General features: G+C 39.5%; 2 protein-coding genes across 5 annotated transcripts; both read right to left on the bottom strand.

Annotated features, from left to right (window-relative positions):
- Positions 1–49: 49 nt before the first annotated feature.
- On the bottom strand, positions 50–7,275 carry LOC104655098 (serine protease 58-like). The gene is made up of 6 exons (XM_030933178.1): positions 6,451–7,275; positions 6,010–6,135; positions 5,262–5,415; positions 3,731–3,981; positions 1,086–1,222; positions 50–355 (listed from the first exon to the last, which is right to left on the bottom strand). The coding sequence occupies exons 2-6, from the start codon at positions 6,047–6,049 to the stop codon at positions 206–208; spliced, it is 732 nt and encodes a 243-aa protein (XP_030789038.1). The 5' UTR covers positions 6,050–6,135; positions 6,451–7,275; the 3' UTR covers positions 50–205.
- An 884-nt stretch (positions 7,276–8,159) lies between these two features.
- Positions 8,160–25,130, bottom strand: LOC104655097 (trypsin-like). Of its 4 annotated transcripts, XR_004058034.1 has the most exons (6): positions 24,908–25,130; positions 23,281–23,443; positions 22,243–22,496; positions 21,537–21,673; positions 9,042–9,335; positions 8,160–8,300 (listed from the first exon to the last, which is right to left on the bottom strand). XR_004058034.1 is itself a non-coding variant. In XM_030932915.1 (5 exons), exons 1-5 carry the CDS (start codon positions 24,945–24,947, stop codon positions 9,294–9,296), a joined length of 636 nt encoding a protein of 211 aa, XP_030788775.1. In that variant the 5' UTR covers positions 24,948–25,130; the 3' UTR covers positions 9,028–9,293. The 4 variants fall into 4 exon arrangements, 3 of the variants coding, with proteins under 3 accessions (XP_030788775.1, XP_010352781.1, XP_010352780.1); XM_030932915.1 differs by lacking the exon at positions 8,160–8,300 and having other exon boundaries at positions 9,028–9,335; XM_010354479.2 differs by lacking the exons at positions 8,160–8,300; positions 9,042–9,335 and adding an exon at positions 16,944–17,052.
- Positions 25,131–27,772: the final 2,642 nt, after the last annotated feature.

The raw sequence follows: 27,772 nt of genomic DNA, 5'->3' as shown, positions 1-27,772 counted from the left end.
AGGTTACTAAATTTCTCATTATCCTCAAAGTTTACATGACAAAGGCATCAGGAGTCATGGCATGGGTTCTTAGCCACTCATTTTTTTTAAATCAGATGTTTCCTCTTTGGATTTTGTTCCAAAATAACAAAGATGAAGAGAGTTGTAGATCCAGTGTAGAAATTATGAAGAGGTGGTACTGAGGGGATATGGGAACAGAGGCGCCTCAGTGGGTATCCATAATTTTCAAGATCCATCTTGCATAGTGATGAACACCTGTGAAGAATCCTTCACTTCCTAGGGTGACGCTTCCTTCTGCCCAGGACAAGATTCCATGCAACCTCCCATTGCAGATGGCTGGGGCTGCCGAAACTTCCTTATAGAGAGAAGGAACAGAAGGTCAATGTGTCCTTGTCCTTATGGAATAAACAGTAAATGCCAGCTGGGTGTGGTGGCTCAAGCCTGTAATCCCAGTACTTTGGGAGGCCAAGGTGGGTGGATCACAAGGTCAGGAGATCAAGACCATCCTGGCCAAATGGTGAAACCCCGTCTCTACTAAAATACAAAAATTAGCCAGGCGTGGTGGTGCGTGCCTGTAGTCCCAGCTACTCAGCAGGCTAAGGCAGGAGAATCGCTTGAACCTGGGAGACGGAGGTTGCAGTGAGCCAAGATCACTGCACTCCAGGCTGGGTGACAGAGTGAGACAACATCTCCAAAAAAAAAAAAAAAAAAAAAAAAAAAAAGTAAATGCCAAAAAGTGGCACATAAGAGTAGCAAAACCATCTAAGAGAATGGGCTTATTTTTCTTGAGAGGTGGCAGACCTCTCTTTACATCCACAGAATCTTACCTCTAAGGTTCAAGCTTGACCCAACCCCAGTGCAAGCAAGACAAAGGACAAATAGTTCTACCCCAAATCTCTCCCACTCTGAAAGATGAGAAGGGCAGTGGTTAGAAACCCAGAGGAGAGAGGGGAGGGGAGAGGGACTTCAGCTCTTTGCTCCTCACTCTCGGGAGGCCTTTTGGATGAGTGCTCTTTGATTCTGCATTGTCACCACTCCTCCCATGGGACTCTTGCTATCTTCCTGTATACAGAAGGGAGAAATACCTTGTTTTCAGATAGGATCCTTAGAGGGTGTCCCACACAAATGATGTTTCCTGCCTGTTCTTCTTTGAGTCTATCCTGACAGTCATGGAATGGAAGAGAATATTGGTTGATCCATATCAGGATGTCAGGATCACTGACTGTGGGAAAGAGAAAACAAACTCCAGAGTGACTCTTCTTATCACAAGGGCTCTTGTAACCAGATCCTGTTTCGTAAATAAATTCAGTCCTGAGAATATTCAATGCAGGTAGCAGCAGACACTCCATTCTCCATAGGATTCCTTGTTCAGTAATCTCCATGTTGGAGAAGTAGGTTTATAAGCCCCCTTTGTCAGATATAAAATTCATAGTTCTTTCTGTACTATGCATCATTTATAAAAAAATTGAAAAAATTGTGAGTTATTAGTGACCACAAGGAGAAAGAGACAGTAACGAAGCCGTTGTCCCAAAGATTTTGCCCCTACCATACACCTTTATTGGGCATCTACCTGATCCTTTTCACGTTTAGTTATAAAGGGAAAAACTATTTTAATGCATATAAAACTGCTTTTGAAGTTAAACAGATTATTTATAAGTGTTTATAATATGTGTATTGATATAAATATACATACATGTTTCCCCCTAAGTAGTTGCCATGTTGTTCAACTCCGTAATAGCAATTGCTATTATACTGTCAACTTCAGGATACAGGGACTTTAACCAAGGTATTACGTAATTTAAATTTCTGGTAGAGAATAGCAAAGAGAAAGGAAAAAAAAAAAACCATTGACCAGAGATTGCTCAAACTAAGTCCAATGTTGTTTAAGGAGCAGGGTTTTTTTCTGATAGAGTGTATCCAACCAAATGCCCTAAAGTAGATTAGGCCAGAAGGTGTCAGGCCAGAGAAGAAAGAGAAACTATGTTCAGTTTTGTGTTTTTATGGGAACTAAATTAAAATACGTGTAAAAAGCTAGGTGAAAGTAACTTAAGTTACTTGAAATCAAATGAATTTCTAACAAATATTGAAAGTCCTGCACCAGAAAGCTTATAGAGGTATAGTTTGTCACTGTGATTTTGACATGCAGAGCCTGTATACCTCTGTATAGTTTTGTTTTATTTTCAAATGGTAAGGAATAAATTACATCTGTAAGTTGTGATTCAATTACTTTGAATAAGACTTATAAAGTAAAGGACAAAATTCATCCAAGCTGCAATTGTTCAGAAAACGTGTTCACCTAGATTCGCAAGTTCTTTGTTTCTAAATGGAAAAAGGAAGCTGCAAAATACTGAGAATATAATAGTTTCTGCTTTTTTCTGTTTTTTTTTTTTTTTTTTCACCAAAGACTGACTTTTAAAATTTCACTTTTAATTGCTTTTACAGAACAGGTGCATTGTTCAGTAGCCACCAGAGAAAGATTTAAACCTGATTAATAGATCCAGGACAACTTGCTTGAGTGAACATAGCTTTTGCAAGATAACCAATGTCGGCCTTCACTTCTTAAAATCAGCCGATCAGGATCAGAGGTCCTCTGAAAGGACCTCTCAAATGTCTCAAAGCGCCAACCAATCAACAGCAATCCCCCTGAAGTAGCCAGGCCTCGACAGATGATAGAACCCATTCATACCTCTGAAAGTCCTCCAATCCCTCGACTCCAAGCTTCCCACAAACCCCATATGCTAATCAGCACTCCACTCTGCTTAGTGGGATGGTGCCTGGTCAGCATTGCTCTGACATGCTATAATAAGCAATAGATTTAGATTTGTCATTTCATTTCAGATATCAAGTGGTGGCATCCTTATCCTCAACAATACCTAAAGAGAGAATAGTGGAGTAACAGCCAACAAGGACCAACAAACACGTCAGAAAGTAATTTTCTTCATAAGTGTTCTTTATTAGACAGACTCCTGCAGAGACCAGATCTTTCTGCTCATCCCAGTTTCAGCTCACAGGGGAGAAGGGTGTGTGCTTACAACATGGGCTGCCATTGTTTTTCCCATGAAGCATGTCAGGCCAGGGAGATACCAACTGATTATGTCATAATAATCAATTTCCTTATGAACCACCCAAGTCTCCACCTCTTAGTGGGAACTCTGGGATGGAGCAGTAGGTATGAGTAGCACTCTGTGCAGGGAACCAGCTCTGGTGACAGGACAGGTGCTCCCTCAACCATTCTCTTGTCTCCCAGGGTTCTCTGCACATAACTGGGTTCTCTGTGAAGGGTGTAGGAAGCATTCTCTGCTGCTTCACCGCATCACATATATTTTATGTTCATTTCCTCCACTGTTCTTCCATTGTGTGATGGGTTTTCAGCAACTATCAAAGAGTAAGCCACCCTTCCACAGACTGCCTTCATGCTGTCTTTTGTGCATGAGGACTCCTATTTCTCCCACCTGTATTTCAATCCAGTTCTCTGGACTCTTGTCTTCAATATTCTAGAGATATAAAAATTATTGTCTGCTCCATTTTTTGATGTCAGAGTGGCTGCCCTTTATCAGTCTCTTTGAATTTGGTCTTTGACCTCCAGTGATGGTGGTTTGGGGCCCTGACAGGAATCCCTCTATAATGGATAACTTTGTCTCATAGAGGCGATTTCCATTAGGGACATCCCACTACATTTTCTCCCAGCTCCAACCTCCTCAGCATAAAGAACACAGCATCCAACACTTACGGTTTTTATATTCATTCCAGGTCCAGGTTGGAATAAAGCAGGACTCATTAAATGGAATGGGTTCCAAGGCTATGGCTATAGTCCCCACATGGGAGTTGAGTGAAGCAGGTGTTGACAGTTTGATCATCATTAGGTCATTGTTCAAGGATTTTGCATCAAAGTCAGGGTAGGTCACAATTGATGAATAGTTTCGTATCTGTTGTTTCTTATTTGTGATGCTAGGTTGAGAAACTCCCAGTCGGATTTCAACACTTTGGAAGAAAGAGGGCAGAGAGATGAGAAGAAAGAGAGTCATAGGATGACAGATTACAAGAAATTCTACAGGCCACCCTCTTTAATTGTCTTAACTTTATTTCTTAACCTGAGAACTGACATGGCCTTCCTTTGTCTATAAAATAATAGCAATAATTTACAGAATTGTTCTATTAGAGACATAAATTTGTAAAATATCTGACATGGTGTCTGGCACCTAAAACACAGTCAGTGGAGCCTTGTTATTAAGATTTTTATCATCTGAATTAGCAGCTAATAGAGAGGCACCACACATCCTGTTCATGGGTTAAGTATGGATGTAAGAAAGAACATCTGCGTTTTCAATTCTTATTCTGGAAGGATGTGAACTATGTACTTCCTTTGTACTTCCCATATACCACAGAGCAGAGGTTAGTCTGTGTTAAACTAAACTGCCTTGAACAGCCAGATGGCTGAGATTTCTGAATTTGAAAAGATCCTTCTATACTCATGAAACTGAGTAGGTCTTGATCACACAACACATTCTCACATACAGCAGAAACACTGAGATTTGCAAGGAATTGCTTTATTTTGTACTGTGCTCCCGTGCCCTCTACTGTCACTGCGTGATACGGCTTTTGCCTAAGTCTTTGACCTCATCCTATGAGCATCCCCCCTACTCATTACCCTTAGTTCCTGCTGATTTCTATGCTTGCCAAATACCTTAATGTCTTTGCTACTTCAGGGAGTGTATGAATATTGTTCCCTTGGTCTGGAATATCCCCCAGGATTTATTCATTTGGCTGACTCCTCTTCCTATGGATCTCACCTCTTCAGAGATGATGGACATGACCACATTAACTAAAGCAGATCTCTTGTTTCATGCCCATATATTACAGCTTACCATTAAAAAAAAAAAAAAAAAAAACTTTGTTTTTGGCAGTTTATTTGTGTTGGCTAAACCCTCTACCAAAATGTAAGCTCCATGAGGGAACACTTATTTTCATCTTGTTCCTTCACAGTTTTATCAGTGATTAAACAGCCCTTGCTATATAATAAATGTTTAACAAGTATTGTTGATGAATGAATATTATTTACTACCCATGAGAGGGAATCCTCTGACCTCTTCCTACTGATCTCCTCCTAAACTGCCCAAATTTGTATTCTATTTCCCACTGGGAACAAGAGTCTCTCCTTTTCCGTGTCTTCTGATTTTACTAAAACTTTTCTGGGATACTTCACCAGATCTACATTTGTTTGAACAGATTCCTCCCGGCTCACAAGAAAAAGGGATACTTACGGCAAGGGGCAGTGGGCAGCTGTCAATACCCAGTCAGGGTGAATGAGAGACCCCACGCAGGGTTCTGGGAAGGACTGAAGATAGACCATGTAAGGAATAGTAAAATTGTATGATGACTCCTGATTATCTTTAGAGTCTTTAGCCAAAACAGCTCCTGGAGAATCAAGGGCCATAGGTCGAAAGAGAAAAAGAAGTTAAAAGGCCACAACTGGCTAGGGTAGTTTTCCCTAACCTAAGGTTTTCAAACGTAACGTAAAGGTCTTCAATTTATCTTTTATATTTTAATCAAAGAAAATTATGCATGTCCCCTAAGTTACACACAATAAGAAAATTAACACATAGCTTTGCTGAGATGAAATTACATTAAAATTCTGTGAAACTAAATTACATGCTGATCAGAAACTCTGACTGGCAGTGCTTGTGTGTTACAAAGGTGAAAAAATGACTACTTGAAATTTTTTTTTTTTTTAATTCACTTTTGCCACAAATTGGGGTAAAAAATGACTGCCTGACTTTGGTGATGAAAGAAATAGAAAAGCTTAGGGCTTCCAGAGCCCCTGACCAGCTCACCCCCCTTTTCCAGGCCCATGTCCTCTAATGTGGTTCCTTTTGTTTTCTTCAACAGTTGTTTTATTTAAATGTCCTCCAGTTCCTAGCTTTTTAGTCGTGCCCAGCTAATCCTCTTTCCAATCTTTCATAGACTATCCTGGGTGTCACGCTAGGCAGAAACAAAGCCCCAAACTCTCACCAGCTGCACTCAAGAGAGCGACGATGAGAAAATCCTTCATGGCAGAATGATCTCGCCAGGAGCAGGCAAGTTGATCAAGCTGTAAACTGTCTCAATCTTTAGTCCAAGTGTCCTTGTCAGGAACAGCTGTGGAGAAACACTAATTATGGGCAGAAGAGAGATGAGAAGAGAGCAGTCTTCAAATGAGTCCTTATCAGGACCCAAATATATATGGCATTGCTGGGAGCTATGTCTGATGTGGGTGAAAGATAGTGGCACAGACCAAGCCAAGGTCCTGGTGTCTCCTTTCCTATCCTACAAATCTTGCCCGGAGTCATTATGTACCAGCTGATTTTCCCTCCCCTCTCTGTGACACAACTTTTCTTTGCTGTCCCCTCCTCCCTCTGTGACTTAAACCTCTCTCCTTGCCCCCCCCCCACCCCCACCCCGCTGCCATCCCACCTCTTCCAGAGACTTCCAGAAGATTGGGGTATGAAATGCACTGAATGAATCATTGCTTTTTTCATTCCTTCTAATTTTAGTGATGAGGAAGCTGTGGTTCTCTTGGAAGTTAGTGGCAAAGACAGGACTCAGAACTCAGTCTCCATATTCTCTGTGTCAAGGCTGAACTCTATCTTAGCCTGTGTTCCCAGAAAAAAGCAATGGTTAAGACATCCCCCCACTGTTTTGTGTTCTTGGAAATGAATTACCACAAAGAACTACCTTTCCCATATGCCTTAGATAAGACTCTCTGCCCCTTCTATCTCCCAACTTCCAGAAAATTTCACCTGGTTCTCTTGCTTACCCATGACACATTAAACACAGACCCTTCCTCTTTTGCCCATACTTGCTGACATGGCCAGACACAGACCATCCAACTCCCCATTTTTTGTTTCAAAAATGTTTACCTGAGATTAGAATGGTTTGTCTCCTCAAAAGTAGCTACATTCAAAAATAAACATGTCCTATTCAGCCAACTGACTGAGACTTCCCCCTGATTGTAAAACAACCCCAATTATAAATCTCCCCACCTCAAACTTATCTTTCTCTCCCTATAAAAGGTCCAGGGCAAAACCACCCTGCCAAGACACTTCATAATCTTCAGATCTGGGATGTTTTCCTATTGGGTGGTCTGAATACAACCAGACTCCTTACTAGGTCACTTTTTGTCTTCTATGCTGATTATTCTCTCAAAATGCACCCCATTTTTTCTTTTTATTAGCTACCCTTATATGATAACTTCCAGGCTGTCTCACAGAGGCAAGTAATAACAGTAGGTTCAATCTCACATTTTATATAAAGTAGACTGGACAAATGCAAACTGATCAGGATCAAACTGATCTTTATCAGAGTAATTAAAGAGCTGATCAGTTGTAAAAGTCCATAAACATAGCATTCCTATATGTGTAAAAATTGTAGGCAGACTTAGTTCTCCTAAAATTTAATTATTAACTTAAAACATGTCATCAGTATGTTCCCATGTACTCTAAACTTTTGGAGACAACATTTCTTTAGTACCCAAAGGTTTTAAAATAATAATAATTATAATAATAAAATCAGTATTTGTTTTGTACCATGTGAAAAATACTGTGTTATATGCCCAGCATGTGTGACCTAATTTATCCTTTATCACAGGCCTATACATTAAATATTATTATTACTCACTTTCAAGTTGAAGCTCTATATGGTTAAAAACCTTGCTTACTGCCGAGACCAGTTCAGCTGGGGAGACCCTAACGCAGTGGCACTAGAGGAATTAAAGACACACACATACAGAAATATAGAGGTGTGAAGTGGGAAATGAGGGGTCTCACAGCCTTCAGAGCTGAGCGCCCCAAACAGAGATTTACCCACATGTTTATTAACAGCAAACCAGTCATTAGTATTGTTTCTATAGATATTAAATTAACTAAAAGTATCCCTTATGGGAAACAAAGGGATGGGCCAAATTAAAGGAGTAGGTTGGGCTAGTTAACTGCAGCAGGAGCATGTCCTCAAGGCATAGATTGCTCATGCTATTGTTTGTGGTTTAAGAATGCCTTTAAGTTGTTTTCTGCCCTGGGCGGGCCAGGTGTTCCTTGCCCTCATTCCCATAAACCCACAACCTTCCTGTGCGGGCATTAGGGCGATTATGAACATGTCACAGTGCTGCAGAGATTTTGTTTATGGCCAGTCTTGGGGCCAGTTTATGACCAGATTTTGGGGGGCTTGCTTCCAACATGTCCCCCTTCTCTGATTTGCAGAGATAAAAGCAAGGGCAACTTTGTCACGATGAGCTACTTCTCTCAGGAGTCAGGATCTGCATCTGCACACTGTACAAAGACAAACAACTTAGATTAAAAGCACAGTCATCACTGAAATCGCAGAGCTTCCAAGTGTTTTTATCCATTTTAATGGGTTACTAGCTGCTACTTTGTCTGCAGCTCCTTCAAGCACTCCAGTTCCTGGCATTAAGGTCAGGTGTGCCTGGGATGCTTTAAATATTTGTTCTTTTAATTTTGCTATATCCAGAAACAAGTTTGTAGAGTGTCCTTCCAGATGCTTTTTTAGTTTTTCCCGAATTTTGATCTTATTAAGAGCATTTAACAGTTTCCACAAATCCTTATGTTTAGCTCCTAGAGCAGGCCATAGCATTTGAGGTTGAGGTGCCACTAAACTGCCATGGTTCCAGATAATAGGAATTTTGCCCTACTTCTTATCATTTCTACCATCTGACTGTTTTGTTCAGATCATCGAACATAGTGTGACTATGGCATGCAGACTGAGGGGTGCAATTCAAGCTAAACATCCCCTTAGGGGACCAATTAATGATTCCATAGGAATCGTTGTGCAGCACCTCTGCCTGTTCTGCAAAGCAATCTTCCTAAACAAGTACGTTCATTTTTTCTAACTGGATCCAATCCTGCTCACAAATAGGTTTTTAAGGGCTGTATGCCTCGATTATAGGAGCAGATTTATTATGGTAAATACTGAGATCAGAAAGCATGTGTAACAGTGTTATAGAGTGATTGCATCCAGGCATTATTACCAGTCCTTATTGAAGGAATACTCACGGTAGTGGTGATAATCACTATAATAGCTACGATTAAATTATTCATTGTGACTGGTTGTCCCGCTTTCCTCAGGTTTTCTTCCGCCGTCTGTGACAGTTTCTTGATCTGTCCCGAGGTGGGTGGCTGTGTTGGATGGGTGTTGCTCGTGACAGTTGGGGTCCTCCTCAGTATCAGTCTCCACATGGCTGCAACTGGGGGGTCCTCGGGATTCTCCCGGAGTCTCTTCCTTGGCATCTGGCTTATGATAAGGTTTCAGGTGCCTTGATGGTACCCAAATCGGCTATTGATTTTGACCTGGAGAAATACAAGCATAACCTCTACCCCAAGTTATTATTTAATAGCTTTAGCTTCTTTCCAGGTAATGGTGTGTCTGCGTTTGAGACCAGAGACATTAACGTGGGTCAAATTGTGAAAGTGGCTAGCATTAGATATTGCAGTAGCAACCAGGCGATCAGCCATCTGATTCCCTTCAGTCAAGGGTCCTGGAAGAGGTGTATGAGCTCTAATGTGAGTGATATAAAAAGGGTGCATTCTATTCCTAACTGCTGTTTGCAATTGAGTAAATAAAGTCAAAAGTTGTTCATCTGTATGAAATCATAACTGAGCATTTTCAATTAACTGTGTAGAATGAACCACGTATGAAGAATCAGAAATCACATTAATAGGCACAGCAAAAGCAATCAATACCTCAATTATAGCTACAAGCTCTTCTTTTTGAGCTGGAGTATGGGACATCTGGAAAACTTTACTTTTCAATCCAGAATAAGAAGCTTTACCATTACTAGACCCATCTGTAAAAACATTCTCAGCACCTTCAGTTTGTTTAAATTTAGTTATTTTAGGGAGAATCCAATTAGTTAATTTCAAAAACTGAAACAGCTTCATTTTAGAAAAATGATTATCGAGAATACCCACAAAGTCAGCTAAATGGGTTTGCCAAGTAAGACTATTTATAAACGCTTGCTGTATTTGTGCCTTCGTGAGAGGGACAGTAATATTTCCAGGATCATATCCATGTAATCCATCATATCCGAGTTCCCCCAATCGCTATCATAGTAGCAATTTGATCTAAATAAGGAGTTAGAGTCTGTGAGTTAGTATGTGGAAGAAAAAGCCACTCTACTAAGTCCTGTTCTTAGACAATAACACCAGTAGGTGAATGCTGTGTCGAAAAAATTAGCAAATCTAGAGTTTTCTCTGGATCTATTCTATTTATCTGAGCTTTATGGACTTGCTTCTCAATCAGTTGTAACTCTGCCTCCACCTCCTTTGTTAATTGCCAAGGGCTAGTGAGACTAGGATTTCCTCTAAGGATAGAAAACAGATTACTCATGGCATAGGTAGAAATGCCTACAGCAAGTCTATCCAATTAATATCCCCTAGTAGTTTTTGAAAGTCATTTAATGTTTCTAGTTGATTCCTATGTATGGTTACTTTCTGAGGCACAATGGTAGTGTCATTTACTAAGGTCCCCAATTAGGAGTAAGGAGTGGCAGTCTGAATTTTGTCAGGAGCTATAATTAAACCAGTGCGAGAAATCGAATTTTGCAAATGATCATACCGTTGGAGTAGTATTTCTCTAGTGGGGGCAGCACAAAGTATATCATCCATATAATGAATAATGTAACACTGTGAAAATTTTTTACCAGTAGGTTCAATTGCTTGCCCCACATATGTCTGGCAGATTGTTGGGCTGTTTGACATGCCCTGTGGCAACACTTTCCAATATGCTTTGCAGGCTGCAGGTTGTTTACTGCAGGAATTGTAAATGCAAACCGTTCACAGTCTTGCTTAGTTAAAGGGATAGTAAAGAAACAGTCTTTTAAATCTATAACTATTAAAGGCCAGTTTTTTGGAATTATAGCCGGGGAAGGCAATCCTGGCTGTAATGCTCCCATAGGTTGTACAACTGAATTGATGGCTCTTAAGTCAGTTAACATTCTCCATTTACCTGATTTTTTCTTAATTACAAAACCTGGAGAATTTCAAGGGGAAATGGTGGAGCTATGAGCCCGTTTCTAATTGTTGAGTAACTGATTTCTCTAAAGCCTCCAGTTTCTCTTTACTTACCGGCTATTGCTGTATCCAAATTGGCTTATCTGTTAACCATTTTAAAGGTATAGGTTCTGGAGGCTTAACAATGGCCGCCTTTAAAAATTATTTCCTAATCTTTGGCAGGAACTTTGTTTTTCCACTTGAAGCAGGTCTTTCAAAACTTGCAAACTTTTTTCTAGTCCTGTACCAAGGACATACCCAACTTCATGCATCATATGTTGACTTTGAGGGCTACATAATTGTTCTGGAATTAGAACTTGTGCTCCCCATTGTTGTAATAAATCTCTTCCCTATAAATTTATAGGTACAGAAGTTATAATTGGTTGAATAGTCAGTCCCAGCTTGTCCATCGGGCCCTTCACAATGCAAAATATAACTGCTTTGATATACTTCAGCGGCTTTACCAACTCCAACTATGTTAAATTGTGTGGGATGAATTGGCCACGTGGACAGCCAGTGCTGTAGAGAAATGATTGAAATGTCCACTCCTGTATCTACCAAATCTTTAAATTTCTTTCCTTGAATAGTTATTTCACAGGTAGGACGTTTATCACTAATTTGATTTAACAATAAGCTGCTTTGCCTTGTTTATCTGTGGTTCCAAATCCTCCTGTTAGTTTAATTTCAGCCTTACAATCATGGCAGAAGGCAAGAAAGAGTAAGTCACATCTTACATGATGGCAGCAGGCAAAGAGAGAGACCTTGTGTAGGGGAACTACTCTTTTTAAAGCCATCAGATCTTGTGAGACTTATTCACTATCACAGAAATAGCATGAGAAAGACTTGCTGCCATGATTCAGTTACCTCGCACCAGGTCCCTCCCACAACACATGGGAATTCAAGTTGAGATTTGGGTGGGGACATAGCCAAACCATATTAATGACAAAGACACCAAAAGCAATCACAACACAAGAAAAAATTGACAAGTGGGATCTAATTAAACTTAAGAGTTTCTGCACAGCAAAAGAAACTATCAACAGAGTAAACAGACAACCTTCAGAATGGGAGAAAATTTTTAGAAACTGACAAAGGTCTAATATCCAGCATCTATAAGGAACTTAAGCAAGCTTACAAAAGGAAAACAAATGACCCTATTAAAAAGTGGGCAAAGGACATGAACAAACACTTCTCAAAAGAAGACATACATGTGGCCAACAAGCATATGAAAAAAGCTCAATACCACTGATCATAAGGTAAATGCAAATCAAAACCACAAGATGTCTCACACCACTCAGAATGGCTATTATTAAAAAGTCAAAAAGTAACAGAGACTGGTGAGGTTTCAGCACTTATACACTGTTGATGGGAGTGTAAATTAGTTCAACCATTGTTGAAAGCAGCACAACAATCCCTCCATGAGCTAAAAGCAGAACTACCATTTGACCCAGCAATCTCATTACTGGGTATATACCCAGAGGAATATAAAGGGTTCTACCATAAGGAGACATGCACGTAAATGTTCATCGCAGCACTGCTCACAATAGCAAAGACATGGAATCAACCTAAATGCCCGTCAATGACACACTGGATAAAATAAATGTGGTACATACACCCCATGAAATATTATGCATCCATAGAAAAGAATGAGATCATGTCCTTTGTAGGAACATGGATGGAGCTAAAGGCTATCATCAGATTAGCAAACTAACACAGGAAAGGAAAACCAAATACCACACGATCCCACATGTAAGTGAGAGCTGAATGATAAGAACTTATGAACACAGGGAGACAACAGACACTGAGGTCTACTTGACGGGGGATGGTGGGAGAAGGGAGAGAAGCAGAAAAGATAACTATTGGGTACTGAGCTTAATACCTGGGTGATATAATAATATGTACAACAAACCCCTATGGCACATGTTTATCTATGTAACAAACCTTTACATGTATCCCAAAACCTAAAATACGACTTCTAAACAAGCATAATTCTGTTTCCAAGAGATTTTTCCTGCATGTGAGATGATGTGGTGGCTTAGACAGTACTCCTGTATTGTTTGGCTCTCTTCTCTACAATATGTAAATTCTAATTTGGTTCCTCTTAAATGTGAACTGGCATAATTTTGGAGAACAGATTCTAAAAGTCAATAAATTTCCATCTGGCTCTCTTCCTCAAATATTTAACTTAGAGTACATGTGCTTTGCTATAAGTAAGCCCAAGCCATCCCATCTGGAGGCACATAGAGAAGCCATGCACAGGTGCTCTGGCCAAAAATCAAGCTGAAGGCCCAGCTGACAGCCAGTATCAGCCACCAGACCTATGAGTGAGGAAGTCTTTGAGATGGCGCCAAGCCCAGTCACCAGCTGCCTGCAAAGCATGAGAGATTCCCAGCAACGATGCCTAGAGGAGCCCAGTCACACCCTAAAGCCATGAGAAATAGCAATAACAAGTGATTGACGTTGCCATACTCTGCTAAATTTGAGGTGGTTTTCTATGCAGTAATGAAGAACCAGGACAGGAGACAAGTCATTTCCAGCTCTACTCCATTTTATAATGGTGGCAGGTGAAGCAAGTGTTCCAAGAGGGTGACTCTGCCTGAGTGGTTCCCAGTTCCACTGTTGTGTCCTCTCAATCCTGAAGGACTCAAAAACAATTTATCTGGATTCGTTAGTTTGCTCTAATTTCATGTTTAACCCTCAATTCTGAGGAGTGGTGGCTTGATGGAGGGAAGGATCAAGATCATCTGGAGAAGGGTTTGGTGGGGCAGTTCAAAGTGAGCATGAGGTATGTTTCTTTCCACCTTTAGGAGTAAAATAGAAAAAGGATTAGACAATGCTCCTATGAGAGAAGATGTTGGAATCTATGATAGAAAAGCTAAGAGTATGAGTCATTCATAATATACTGCCTATAATTCTCATGGTAGCCTCTGAAGCTTGATATTAATGAGCTCTGATTATGACACATTTTGTAGTCATACGCCCTTGGGCAAGTTTTTTGTCTCTGTCTTTATCAGTTTCCTTTCCTATAAAATGAAGAGCCCATCACATCGATTGTTTTTAGGAAAATGAAAAGAGTTCATGTTTTTAAAGTGGCTTTGGACACTGCCTAACAAATAGTATATTTAAATGTTAGTTAAACAAAATAAAATAACTGTAACTTTAGGATTCCCATATTTTCCAGGCTTTCAGGAACAGTAATTTATCTTAATGTAAAAATATTGTTGTGAAGTTCTTAAATCTTTATGATATTTTCTTGTTTTTTGTGTTGTGTTGTGTTTTGTTTTGTTTTTAACATGATTAAGAGCGTGGGCTTTGGAGTTGGCCTGATAGGGTTCAATTCCTATTGACTTATCAGCTGCCTTATCCTGAGAAGGACATTTAATTATCTTAAGCCTCAGTATTCTAAGCTATAAAATGGAAAGAAGATTAGTATTTACCTCGTAAGATAGTCATGAGGATTAAATATTATTTAAAAACACTGAAGCATAGTATATGACAAACAGAAGATAATAAATATGAGTTATTGTGACTATCATCTTTTTCACCTCTGCAAAACTCCTGAGTACTAGACAGGAGAACATCTTCTGGATGGTACTGGTTCACAGAATTGTGTGATTTGGCTCCAGCAATGTCCCGGAAATGGGTCCCTCCTGAAGTTAGGAATTCAGAATTACTGAGCTTCTTAGGCTTCAGCTCTTTCTAGCTCAATACCCCTCCCTCTACGAGAAAATGTATTACCCCCTACAGTTCTACTCATGTTTCACTAGGGACATCTTGTGACAAGCATGAGGCTCAGAAAAGATGTGGGGGGATGAGAGGATGGAGGAGGTCAGTGCTGGGAAGCCTCCTAGCCTGACTGGGTTGCACTCATTGTCAGCTGGCTTTCTTCCTGCAGATTAGGGTGGATTAAGGGATTTTTGTAAGGTGAGAAAGATTAATACTAAATTTTATAAGCCAAACATCCTGGAAATTTCATTAAAGACAAATGTTATCTTTGTTTTATAAAACCTAACACTTGTTTATCAAGAAAAATGCAGAAAAGGAACACAAATATGAAACAACAATAAAAACCTGCACTCCTTTTAGAGTTGTTCGCATTAACATGTCAGGCACTGCAAAATGATCTTTTTGCTTTGCCCTATTCTCTATGTTTTTTCCCTCACCAAAAAAGTAAATCATTCTTTTTTCTCAAGTGATTCTCCTGCCTCAGCCTCCTGAATACCTGGACCTGCAAGCATGCACCACCACACTCCGCTAATTATTATTATTATTATTATTATTATTGAGACAAAGCCTTGCTATGTTGCCCAGGCTGGTCTCAATCTCCTGGCCTCAAGAGATCCTCCTGCCTCAGCCTCCCAAAGTGCTGGGATTGCAGGCATGGGCCACTGCACCCGGCCAAAAGTTAATAGTTCTTTATACTAAAATTTCTCCTTTTTATATTGATGAGTGGTTTGTGTTTCCTGAATGAATCTGGAGTAATACAATGTCTGAGGAAAAAATCTTTGGTGGAACCCAGAGCTATGGGGAGATAAATTTTCTATGGTGTGAAGACATTTTATTTCTACTATTTGGTAACTGTTATGATTGACAAAGAAATATACCTTCCCCATCCTGCATCATTCTTGTTACCCGGATGTGGATCATCTTTTGCCCCAAACCAGTGTTAAAGCTCGTCTAACTACTATTTTATTCCATTGTCCAAATCAGATTCAAAACCAAAATACAGTAGCAAAAATAAAAATTGTTCTGGACACTACACTAACAATTTTTAGAACACTAAAAATTGTTCTTTAGTTTCTTTAGGAAAACTAAAGAAGAGAATTTGTATTATATTACCACACAGCATCTATTTTAGTTACTTTTATTCTTTTTTGAAATTTCTTCCTAAGTCTTATCCTACCTTACTTCTTTTCTTCTTCTACTTCTCTAACGTCTCTCTCTGTCTCTCTCTCTCTTTCTTTTTTAAGATTATTGTCTTCACCATTAGATCCAGCCTTCAGTTTGCATATCTCACTCAGTAGAACATGGCAGCTAGCTGTCCCGTGGGAGGGTGTCACTCTCCCATCCCATGTAGCTTATGAAGTTATTGATTGAACAAAAATGTAGCAGATTTGGATTGAAGGAAGGGGGTTAAATTACATAGCTAAAAAAAGGAATAAAATATTTTGTTATGCCTTTTTCTCAAATGAAATGAGAGATTTTGTCTTTTTTTTTTTTTGGTAAACACATGTAAAACAAAGTAATAATGTGGAGACCATGCTAAGTTACAGTGAAGAAAATTTTGTTTTTCCTAGACATGGCAGTAAATGTAAATTTCTTTTTCAAGGGCAAAATAATCCTAGTAGTTAAACAGGAAGAAGAAAATGAAAAGGACTTCAGGGGATTCAAGTGTTGATCATCAAAAATGGAAAATGTGATTTTGAAGTGAGGAAACCCCAAAGGAAAGTTATATGGTAATTCAATGGTGAGAGTCACATCAGAGCAGTATCTGTAATTCTGTGTGAGTGCTCCTTGAAAAAGAAAATGGAGGAAGAGGTTCTATGGAAGAGGCAGTCACATGTAAAGAAAGTGTAGGAGCTTGGAGAGGCATTTCTCAGAAATCTGCCAAGCCATTCCATTCTACATGTAATGGAGAGGAAATGCAGTGGGGTGATGAGGAAAGCTTCTAACACACCAGGATGACAATCCAGTGACTCCCAGGGAAGCATAATCTTTTATCTTATAATTTTTTTAACTGCAGATATAGTATATGAGTGGTATGAGAAACTACCACAACACAAAATTGTGTGAACTGTGAAAGTTCCCCTTATGAATAAAAACAAAACAGACTTTCCATCAGTTCTTCAGACCATATGGCCTCATTTTTTATTTGGAAAACAGGGTACTCGGCTGCTATCAGATCTCTGAGCCAGAAGCTGGCCTTGGAGGAAATCTGTGGTCTTTCAGTGGTAGCTACCATGGGTCCCTCCAAGTCTAGTAAGAGTCTCAGAGGCAAGGCTGGCAAGGGCTAAGAACACTGCAAATAGAAATGGACCACAAAAATAGGAAAGTCATTTTAAAAATGAACTTGGATTATACACATGGAAGTGTCCTTAATAATGAACTCTGTTAAGTAATGAAGGCTTTGCATGGGGACTGTGTACATAAAATCACAGTAGACTGTTGAGGTCGTGTTGGAGTGCTTATATAACTCTCAGGTAAGTTTTGATGAAGCAATTTGTGCCTCACAGTGAGAAGATGAGATCAGTTGGTAAAGGAGAAAATGAGTTTATTTATTCTGTGGAAGTTGGGAACTTGTTAAAAAAAAATGGAGAAACAAATAAATTGTTGAAAACTGTGATTTCTTCAAGAGGTCTGGAAATCCTACAGTTTAGATGGCATACAAATAGAAAGTGGTTAGCCTGAGCTAGTCAGAACAAATGAGTATCTCTGAGACTAAGACTTTTGTATTTGTGCCCCATCAACAAATTTACGTTTTAAATTGACTTTTAAAAGTAAGACTAAATAATACGAGGTTAGCAAATATTTTTAAAGACCTTTAAAATTTGATTTCAAAACTAAAGTCACTTTCCATGAAAGATAAATAGTGCTGTTACAGCAAAATAATAAATTAAATAAGATGTATAGAGAAAAAGAGATAATTTATTTATAGAGATAAATTTAGTAATTTATCTTATTAAAACAAATGTTCTTACATAAATGTTCTTAAAGCCCTCCCTACTCCTAAGCTTCCATTTGTGAATTTTTTAGACTGTATTAGTTAGATATTCTGTTCCTTGCAACTTCCTAAGAGATGTGTTCACATTTCTACCTTCTTTTTTTAACTTAAATGCTGATTTTATTAGGGTGAATTTATAAAAGCTAAGTTGTTGGTTAAAATGGCATATGACAGATACAATTTAATAAAAATTCACAAATTATAAAGCATTAAACAAAATAAGAGACTGAAAATGGCAAGAATAAGTACTAAACAAACACTATTGGATAACATAAAGGATTAATAATTTGTTTGCCCTTTTCTTTTCTCTGGACCTGCCCTGATCTCTCATCTTTTGTGTATCTCACACTTCCTGTCAAGTCTTGGAACCTTCCCTCTATCTGGGGTGGGAAGGTGAATAGGTAGGTATTGATGGTGGTAATTAAGTGGAGCAGAAAAGTATTTCAGAGAGAACAGGGAAAATTTAATCTCAATTTGTTCAACAGAGAAGCCCAAGATATTTAGTTGGGGTAGATCCAAGGCTACTTATTTACACAAAGAGAGCTATATATGAAATTAAGTTAGATTATACACAAACAGAAAAACGATTCAATGAGAACAAAGGAAATCAGACAGGAAAGGTTAGTTGTGATCAAATATTTGAGAATGTTGAATCTAAGGCTAAGCAATTTTGGCTGCATTTTAGGGGCAGTGATAAAGCAGTATTAAGAGCTCAGCTTTTCTCTACAAATGTGCCATCCATATTTACAAAAGGATAGAAAATTGCTAATGGGCAAATATATCTTTTAATACTCTCCTCCTCTGAAATATTTATTATGGACTGCATGTTTGTGGCCCCCCCTCCCCAAATTCATATATTAAAAATTCAACCTCCAATGGGATGGTGTTGAGGTGGAGTCTTTGGGAGGTAATTAGGTTTAGATAAGGTCTAGAGAGTGGTGCCCCCATGGTGGGATTAATGTACTAATTTGTAAGAAGAGAAAAAGGACAAGAACTAGCTCTCTTGGCCGTGAGTGGATGCAACTAGAAGATGGCCATTAGGAAACCTGGAAGCTATCCTCATCAGACACCACACTACCTGGTGTCTTGATCTTGGACTTCACAGCCTCCACTGCAAGAAATAAGTGTCTGTTGTGCAAGCCACCCAGTCTGTGATATTTTTGTTATAGCTGACTGAGCTGCCTAAGACAGTACCCTTCCTTCACCTTATCATTGAACCACAAATACACTCCCATTTCCAACTGCCTGAACCTGTACCATTCTGTTCTCTGATCCCGGTGTGTCTTTTCCCTTGTCTCATTCCAGATAATCATGAGAATCATGTGCAGCATCTTCTGCTCCAAGCCCTCCTTTCAATGATGCACCGAACAAAGAAGATTTGAGGGACGACTTATGGAAGAACTAAAGCCAGAGTCTGTGATGCACTCTCCAGACAGGACTGAAGATAACAAATAATACATCTGTAGCCATTTATGACCTCAAGGGGCAATATCTATTTTCTGCAAACTTATCTGCATTTGTACTTTTTTGTTTTTGTTTATAGTTTGAATTAGCACATCATCTGATCTGGGATTTGGGGGAACTTGTGGTGAAAAACGGGCACAACTTGTCTCCAGAGACCAGACCTGCTATAGCAAATTTCTAGTTGGAAAACAAGAAAGATCTTGGAAGAAAGGAATATACAGGTAGGTGAAACCTTGGAAAACACAGGAAACCTGTGAATTTTAAATATTTCTGCATCTAGAGGTTTCTGTTACCTAGCCTCACAGAGTTTCAGATAGATTGAAGAAAAAGGAAAAAAAGACCATTTTGTTATATCAGCAGCAATCCACTGGGAATACCCACGTGAGCTTTATCTTAGCTTCACTGTGAATTATTTAAATGATTTCGGGCAATTAATTTTAATTTTCTGCATTTTAGTGTCATTATATCTGGTAAGGTATGAATGCATGATCTACTATAAAAGTTCATGTTTTCAATTAATTGATTTTTATTTTTAGAGATAGGGTCTTGTGTCTCCCAGGCTGAAGTGCAGTGACACAGTCAAAGCTCACTGCAGCCTCAAACTCCTGGGCTCAAGCAATCTTCTCACCTTAGCTTTTCAAGTAGCTGGAACTACATGCATGCACCACCATGCCCAGATAATTTTTTGATTTTTTGTAGAGGCAGTGTTGTCCAGGCTGGTCTCTGTGTTGCCCAGGCTGATCTCAAACTCCTGACCTCAAGGGATCCTCCCAGCCTGGCTTCTCAAAGAGTTTGTATTACAGGCATGAGCCACCATACCTGGCCCCAGAAACGCATGTCAAAATATATACTGTAGTCAAATCTTAAGCAACATTTATCTGACATGTTTTTTAAGTTCTTGATTTTGTAAAAAAACAAAAGGTGGTGGTAACAGTGACCTCTAAACTTGCTCACCCTTTTATTCTCAGTGTATCACATAGAGTTTGGCATATAGTTGGCGATCAGTAAACTTATATTGATTAGGTTGAATTAATGACTAAATAACTGTATTAGTCCGTTCTCACACTGCTATAAAGACGTACCTGCAACTGCGTAATTTATAAAGAAAAGAGGTTTAGGCAGCTCACGGTTTTGCAGACTGTACAGGCTTCTGCTTCTTGGGAGGCCTCAGGAAACTTATAATCATGGTAGAAGGGAAAGCAAGCACATCTTCACGTGGATGGCAGGATTAGCGGGGTGCTACCCACTTGAACCAAGCAGGTTTTGGGAGAACTCTATCACAGGAACAGCAAAGGGAAAGCCTGCCCCCACGATTCAATCACCTTCCACCAGGCCCCACCTCCAACACTGGGAGTTACAATTCTACCTGAGATTTGGGTGGGGACACGGAGCCAAACCATATCAATAACCTTTCACATTTTCTCAATATAATAGTTTGACCCTATGTCCACCTTCTTAACAGCTAGTTTCAAGAGAAAGTTAATCAATACCGACAGGGACCATTCTTGGAAAGATGTGGTACAAGACAGTATATTTTTATTTAGATACTGTTTTTTGGCAAAGAAAGAAGGTGAAGTTGATGAATAGGATATGCAACATGAAGAGATAAAGGTGTTTAGTTGGCAGCAATGGTCTGCTGAATCCATTTCACATAGTTGCAAACTTTAGTGTAGACTCCAGGTTTGCTCTTCTGAGCGCAACCATTGCCCCAGGAGACAATGCCCTGGAGTTCGTTGTTGCAGACCACAGGGCCACCAGAGTCACCCTGGGCAAAAAGGAAGGGATATAAGAGCTCTTATTTATGACCAGATGGGAGAATGGACTGTAAGATGTTCTTCCATTGCGCTGGGGCCATTGTCCAACACTGCTGATCCACCATGAAGCACTTTCTCTTCCTCTCAAAACCCTCCAACCCTCAATCTACTTACTCTATCAGTAGTTAGTCTTCCTTATACCTTATTTGAGCCCCTTCTTTTTTGTGGTAGGCCAATTGGGCCAAGAGGAGGTGAGGACTATGGAGGTTTAATGCTGCTTAACTGGCTCTGCTCCTTCCGCTAGAGTTCCTTTCCACAGTTTACCTCCTCAGAAGGGCACTTGGAAGTACTATTTGCACACCATCTTCTGTGCATCTTTTAACTCTTAAACCTAGACATTAATACAATAAAAATAAAATATTTAATTTGTTCCAAGCCTATCCCTCACCTCTCACAATCAGTTATAGGGGCAGTTTTACAATCCTCTGTGTTTCTGAAAAGGGGAATTATGGTGGAGAAAACTAAGAATGAGCTGGAATTGAGAAGCAGTACAAAGAAACTAACCTGGCAAGAGTCCTTTCCACCCTCCAGGAATCCCAGACATATCATGTTTGTAGTAATCTTGCCCAGGTAGGCTGTGCGGCAAGGAGTGTTAGAGAGAATGGGAGCCTTCAGACACTGCAGGAGGTCAGGGTAGTTGGCTGTGGAGTGGAAGAGTAAAAAATGCAAGATCACTCATGAGGTTTCCAAAAATTTCCTTCTCAATACTTCTTCCCTCTTCCCCAATACTCTCACTCTTTCTTTCAATTAGCCAATGACTTCTCATTTGAGAGAACAATATTTTCTTTCTAGAAGCTTTCCCAAATAGTTCTAATCAATGAATAGTTCTTTCTCTGACACCAGCATCAGTGACCACGATCTCACATCTATGACTTTATTTCTCAAGCAGGTATATGCTCCAGGCAAGACCAAATCCCTGAGTCTTTGTTTTGTTTACCTCCTCAGTTTATAGTTCTCTGCCCATCACCAATCACACTTCAGTTAAATACCCTGGTATCTTCATAGCACTTCATTATTGTGTCTTCTACATGGTTCCAGCAAAAGAATCTTCTTCATTTCAATTATTAATAGTATATTTCTGAGATTCCATATATCCAAAAACTATGCTCTGGGAACTTAGCTTTAAGTGAGTTTGGACTAGCTGACTTTCCACATGTCATTCAGCTCTAAAACTGTCATACTTGGTACTTCTGTTTCAGGTGACACTTACTGCCACTGCTCAGCGTGTTGCCCCAGCCAGAGATGAGGCACTGAGTACCAGCCACTGCACAGGATGTTGGTAGAGAGACGGTGGCCACTTGAGAGTGGATGGTGGCGGCCGAGCTCAGCTTAATCAGCATGATGTCATTATCAATGGTGGCTGAGTTATACTTGGGGTGGCGAATAATCTTGGTTGCATTTATGAATTGTTCATTGCCTTCATAGACCTTAATGTTGTATTCTCCCAGACGCACTTGGATTTGGCTGGATTAAAAGATATAATAGGTTCGTAAGTATCTAGTTTGAGCTATTTCCACTTCTCCTGACCTCCCATTTATGAGCATAAACACAGACACCATCCTTTTCAAGCATTCAGTCACACAGTAATTGTGCACTTAAGGTAGCATTCTGCACCACCACATGGTACAGGTTAGAGTTTTCCTTAGGAGAGTGTCACTGCAAGTGCAGACTCACAGCCTGCCATCTTGTTAAAATAGTAAGGAATGGGAATGAGAACCCAAGGACTTGAATAAAACAGTTGGAGATAAAAAGGAAGTTGGTGGAATTTGATCAGCATTTGCCATTTCTTTCTGGTTGGGATCACCAATTATCACAGGGAATGAAGCAAGAGTCAGAGAAATGGCAAAATGTTAAGGAGTAGAATGAATCATGCATATTTTTAATGTTGCACTCTAAATTCTCTGTATTTTATTGCCTCCATATACAGTTTATACTGGCTGAGCTATAGTAATTAGCACTATGTACTGATTCATGTCATAAGCTATTTCTAGGGATACTTCACCACTCACAATTTCCCTTCCGTATCTTGAATACCATCATTTGGGAAGACATCAGGGAATCCTGAAGGGTACCTCCCATGCAAAAGCCCCTTTATACATCAGATAATACCTGAGAAAATAAAAAGTCTCTGGAAGTCTGAATGCCTCACCCTCAAGCACAACTCTGCAGTTTACTCTGAATTGTGTTTTGTCAGGGATAGAGGATTAATTAATCTTAGTGCATAAGAAAGTGAGTATCAATGACTTACGACTTGTAGCAGTGAGCTGCGGACACCACCCATTTTTTATCGATGAGGGAGCCGCCACAGAAGTGATAGCCAGCATTCAGGGACACCTGATAGGGAACAGAATTCCTCTGACAGGTGTAGCCCCCAACTATCTTGTCATCATCATCACTAGTGGGGAAAGTGGCTGACAGAGAAAAGTTGGGAACAGTTAAACAGATCCATCTTAAAGTTTCTACAATATCATGAAGTTTTCTCAGATTTACCAAAAGAGCAGAATGTTCTCTTGTCTCACATAATCAGTAAATGGTGGTTTTAAGGTAATTTGGTGGTGGTGGGGAATTTATTATTCCATACCTTTAAATTGTACCCCACTTATAACATTATAAGTATCTATTTTTTAATTTATGCTTTAACTCTGATAAATGCATTCTTTTTTAATATATGTACTATTCAGCCACACACCCACACCCACACACACACACACACAAAGATCAGAAACTCTCGACACAGTAAATGTCCTGAATATCACTTCCTGAAGACACAAGGAAACTTTTTTCACAGAACTCTGCTTTGCAGCCATGCAATTAGGTGTAATGCTTTTCAGTAGTCATGCTGATGTTGGTTTGTGGTGGTTGGTGGGATGTTGGTATGGGAGAGAGAGTTCCATACGGTAACAGAAAGGACACTTTAAAAAGTCACCTGAGAATTTTCTGGTCTGGAAGGAAATTAGAGATTTATACTTTTGCTCTCCTAATTTCTCTTCTTGATTCCAGTCTAGAATTTTTATTAAAAACATTTTACAGAGCATTATAGGATGACCCTCTTCAGCCTTTCCTCTTATCCCAATTATCTTTCCAACACTTATGAATTTATTCAGCTTTTAAAGTCTAGCCCACTGATTTATTAAGACATCTTGTAGCTCCAAAAGTTTGTGATTATATTTTATGAGCCCCATTGTTCAGATATTTTTAACACTTTTAGGAAAGAAGTCAGCAGGTATGTAGACAGATGCATTGAATTTATACCTACCTAACTTGAGAAAATTTAGTATTAAGTTTTAGTCGTATAAAATGTAGTAGTATAAAAGGATAGCTCATCATTTTTCTATTATATTCATGATGAAATGACATGTTACTTTACACCAGAGAGAGTTCCATGGCAGAAATATCGTAAAACACAGACCATAGCTTTTATTCATGAGAAAGAAAATCGCTTTTCCCGTTGGCTTTACATCACTAGCCCTTTAGTGTGGAGAAGATGCAGGCTCTGGCACCTGCAGCCTCTTTCAAAGCATACGATTATCTTCAATTACTAACTCCAAATTCTTGGAAAGGTCAGGATAAGCGCCTCCTTAATCCGGGCTATCTTTTCCTTTTATCTCCTTCTTCATTAATTTTACCCGGAAGTTGAGAGCAAGTCCTGTGTCTTTATATCTTCTACCCTGATCACTTTTGCTAACTGTGATCTTCCTCCAACAAGTGAAATTTAATTATCCACGAACGTATGTATTTTACACAATTGTTTCAATATTTTAAGCTTCTTGAATACAGAGACCAGGTTCAACATTCATTGTTGTCTTCCAGAGTATAAAGTACAAACTTAAGTTTATGTTAGACACCCACTGATTCACTCATTAAAAGAGACTCACCAGCAGCTCCCAGGAGAGCAAGGAAGATGAAGGTCTTCATGGTTGCTCACTTCACCTGGACTGGGAAATAGGATGACAGCTTTTCTTCCACAGCTATTTATCCCTCTGGACTTGTCTTGACATTCATGGCCACATGTGCCAGAAAAGTGATTTCACTGTAAACTCACAAATCTAAATCTAAAATCTGTGACATATGGAATATAACTTAACATCAATTTTAAACATTAACATTTGCCTACTTTTCTAGGGGTTCATGGGACTGAAAGTAGTAAAACCACCTGGTGAAAACTGTGCCCCATAATAGGTAAGTAAGGTCACAGGACAGAGTTGCAGGTGTCCGGATTCCCAGATAAAAAATCTTAAGTAGTTGGGCGTCTCAACTGTAAATGTTTATTCTAAGAACTACTGCACTTTTGAAGTTTCATAATGTGGACTCTTTTACAATTATATATTTGTCTTATGACCGCTCTGGTCTTATATATTCATGTTAGCTTTCCTCTTTTTTAAATTTCAACTCTTATTACAAATTAAATGGTACACATGCAGGTTTTTTACGTAAGTAAATTACGTGACACTGAGGCTTGGAGTCCCAACAACCTCATCACCCGGGCAGTAAGCATAGTACCCAACAGGTGGTACTTCAGCTTTTCATTATTAAAGGAACAGCTTGTTTCCCTAAGAAAAAGAAGATTGCTATTAATAGAACTTAGAGAAAAAAAGGAAAGTTTAAAAATGCTAATAACTGATAATTATCTTGAGCTTAGAATTATCTTGAGCTTACTGTACTTATTCTAAGTACTTATTGAGTAAGTACATAAGTACAGTTTGCTGTGTATGTCAGGGATATTTTAAGTATTTGCCTATATTAATTTAGCAATCTTCACAACAATCATATAAGATACCTATTATAATTCCCACTTTACAGATGCGAAAACTAAGGCACACGAAACTGTAGAGGATTTGACATAGCAAATACATGGTAACATCAGCATTCCAACCCAGAAAAATCTTCCTTCAGAGTCTGTGATCCTGACCACTATGAAACACTTATCTCAGTAAGTTCACCAAAATCTGGATGCCAAGATAATGCAAAATTATTGGACAATGATAACACAACTGAAATTTATAAAGTATTTACTGTGTGTCCAGCACTGTGGAAGTAGATTATGTGCATCAACTCATTCAATCTTCACAAGCAGCACTGTAAATGTTAAACTACAAATTTCACCATTTAAGAGATGTGGAAAAAGAGGCTAAAAGAAGTCAAGTGAGTATATCAAAGTTTCATAGTTATTAAGTGGCCAATCTATGGTTAAAACTTAAACAGCCTCACTTCAGGGTTCATGCTCTCACCAGTGATGCCATGAATATGATAAGAGAGAACAGGGCCAGGCGCGGTGGCTCACGCCTATAATCCCAGCACTTTGGGAGGCCGAGATGGGCAGATCACGAGGTCAGGAGATCGAGACCATCCTGGCCAACATGGTGAAACCCCGTCTCTACTAAAACACACAAAAAATTAGCCAGGCATGGTGGCGGACACCTGTAGTCCCAGCTACTCAGGAGGCTGAGGCAGGGGAATCGCTTGAACCTGGGAGTGGAGGTTGCAGTGAGCCGAGATCACGCCACTGCACTCCAGCCTGGCAACAGAGTGAGACTCTGTCTCAAAAAATAAAAATGAAATAAAATAAGGGAGAACAGTTTGAACTCTACCAAACTAATGGCTAACTTCAAGGACTATTTGGAATTCTGGAAAATCCAAGAAATAGGTTGCTAGAGTAGGAGTTTTAAGAATTAATACAACATGACAGAAACATACAGTTGAGTGAATCTCAGTGAGAAGTAACTCCTGGCCAGATGTAGCTAGATTTGACATCTATGCAATACATTTGAAACGTCCTATCGGGATCTATTTCTGCTTTAGCAAATTATCACTCCTGAAGTCGTTTCTGCTTCTTTTACATTTGAACTGCTACTGCTATCAAGATGACGTACTCATCAGCAGAGTTTCTCAACCTTGGCACTACAGACATGCTGGGCCAGATACTTCTTGGTTGTGGGTAACTGTCCTGTGCATTGCAGGATGTTTATCTGCGTATGCCTGGTGTCTGGAAGAAAACAGCAATACCTTTGTCTCCCAGTTGTAATGACCAAGAATGTCACCAGACATTGCCAAATGTCACCTGGGAGGCAAAATCATCCCCAGTTGAGAGCCAGAGCTCTAAGGGAGAAAGAAGGGAAATGGGGCTTTGCTTCTAAGGCGATAGCCTTTAAAAAGTGCCTTGAGCTGTCGGACTATATAGACACTCAATAACTACTGAACAAATGGCACCCAAAGTGGGGAGCTGCCTTTAACTGATTCCTAAAAATTAGAAAGTATTAAGGAGTAAGGGAAGGAGCGGTGCCCAGATGAGAAAGGGGGAGTCTTCTTAGCCTGTTCAATATTTTCCATTGCTGATACTTTAACCTGTGAGGTGATGGAACTTGTTTAATTCTACATCATTCTTGGAACTTCCCCAGAGATTCCTCAGAGATCTTGGCCCATATAAAAAATACAGCATTGTAGAACTTTTTAGAATAATTGGCTCATGTACTCTTTTGGCCTAGAAACCTGCCTGTAGTGTGCCCTGGGCTTGATCATTTGGACTCCTTCCAGGAGCAAAAGAGTGAGAGTTGCCAGACTGGGAGTAGGTGGTGTGGGTTATTATCTAGGAACAGTTGCAATTTCCCACACAAAAAATCCGGAGACAAGAGAAGTAGTCCTGTCTGGCTACTGGGATGGTTCTCTAGCCATCTAAAGCAGTGAAGGGCATGTGAGGAAAATGCTAAATGATGCTTTCTAGACTTCAGTTTCCAGACTTCAGT

Source organism: Rhinopithecus roxellana, chromosome 6 (assembly GCF_007565055.1).
Source record: "Rhinopithecus roxellana isolate Shanxi Qingling chromosome 6, ASM756505v1, whole genome shotgun sequence".
NCBI lineage: Eukaryota > Metazoa > Chordata > Mammalia > Primates > Cercopithecidae > Rhinopithecus > Rhinopithecus roxellana.
Note: the sequence above shows the minus strand (reverse complement) of the source record. Positions and strands in the feature narration are given on the sequence as shown.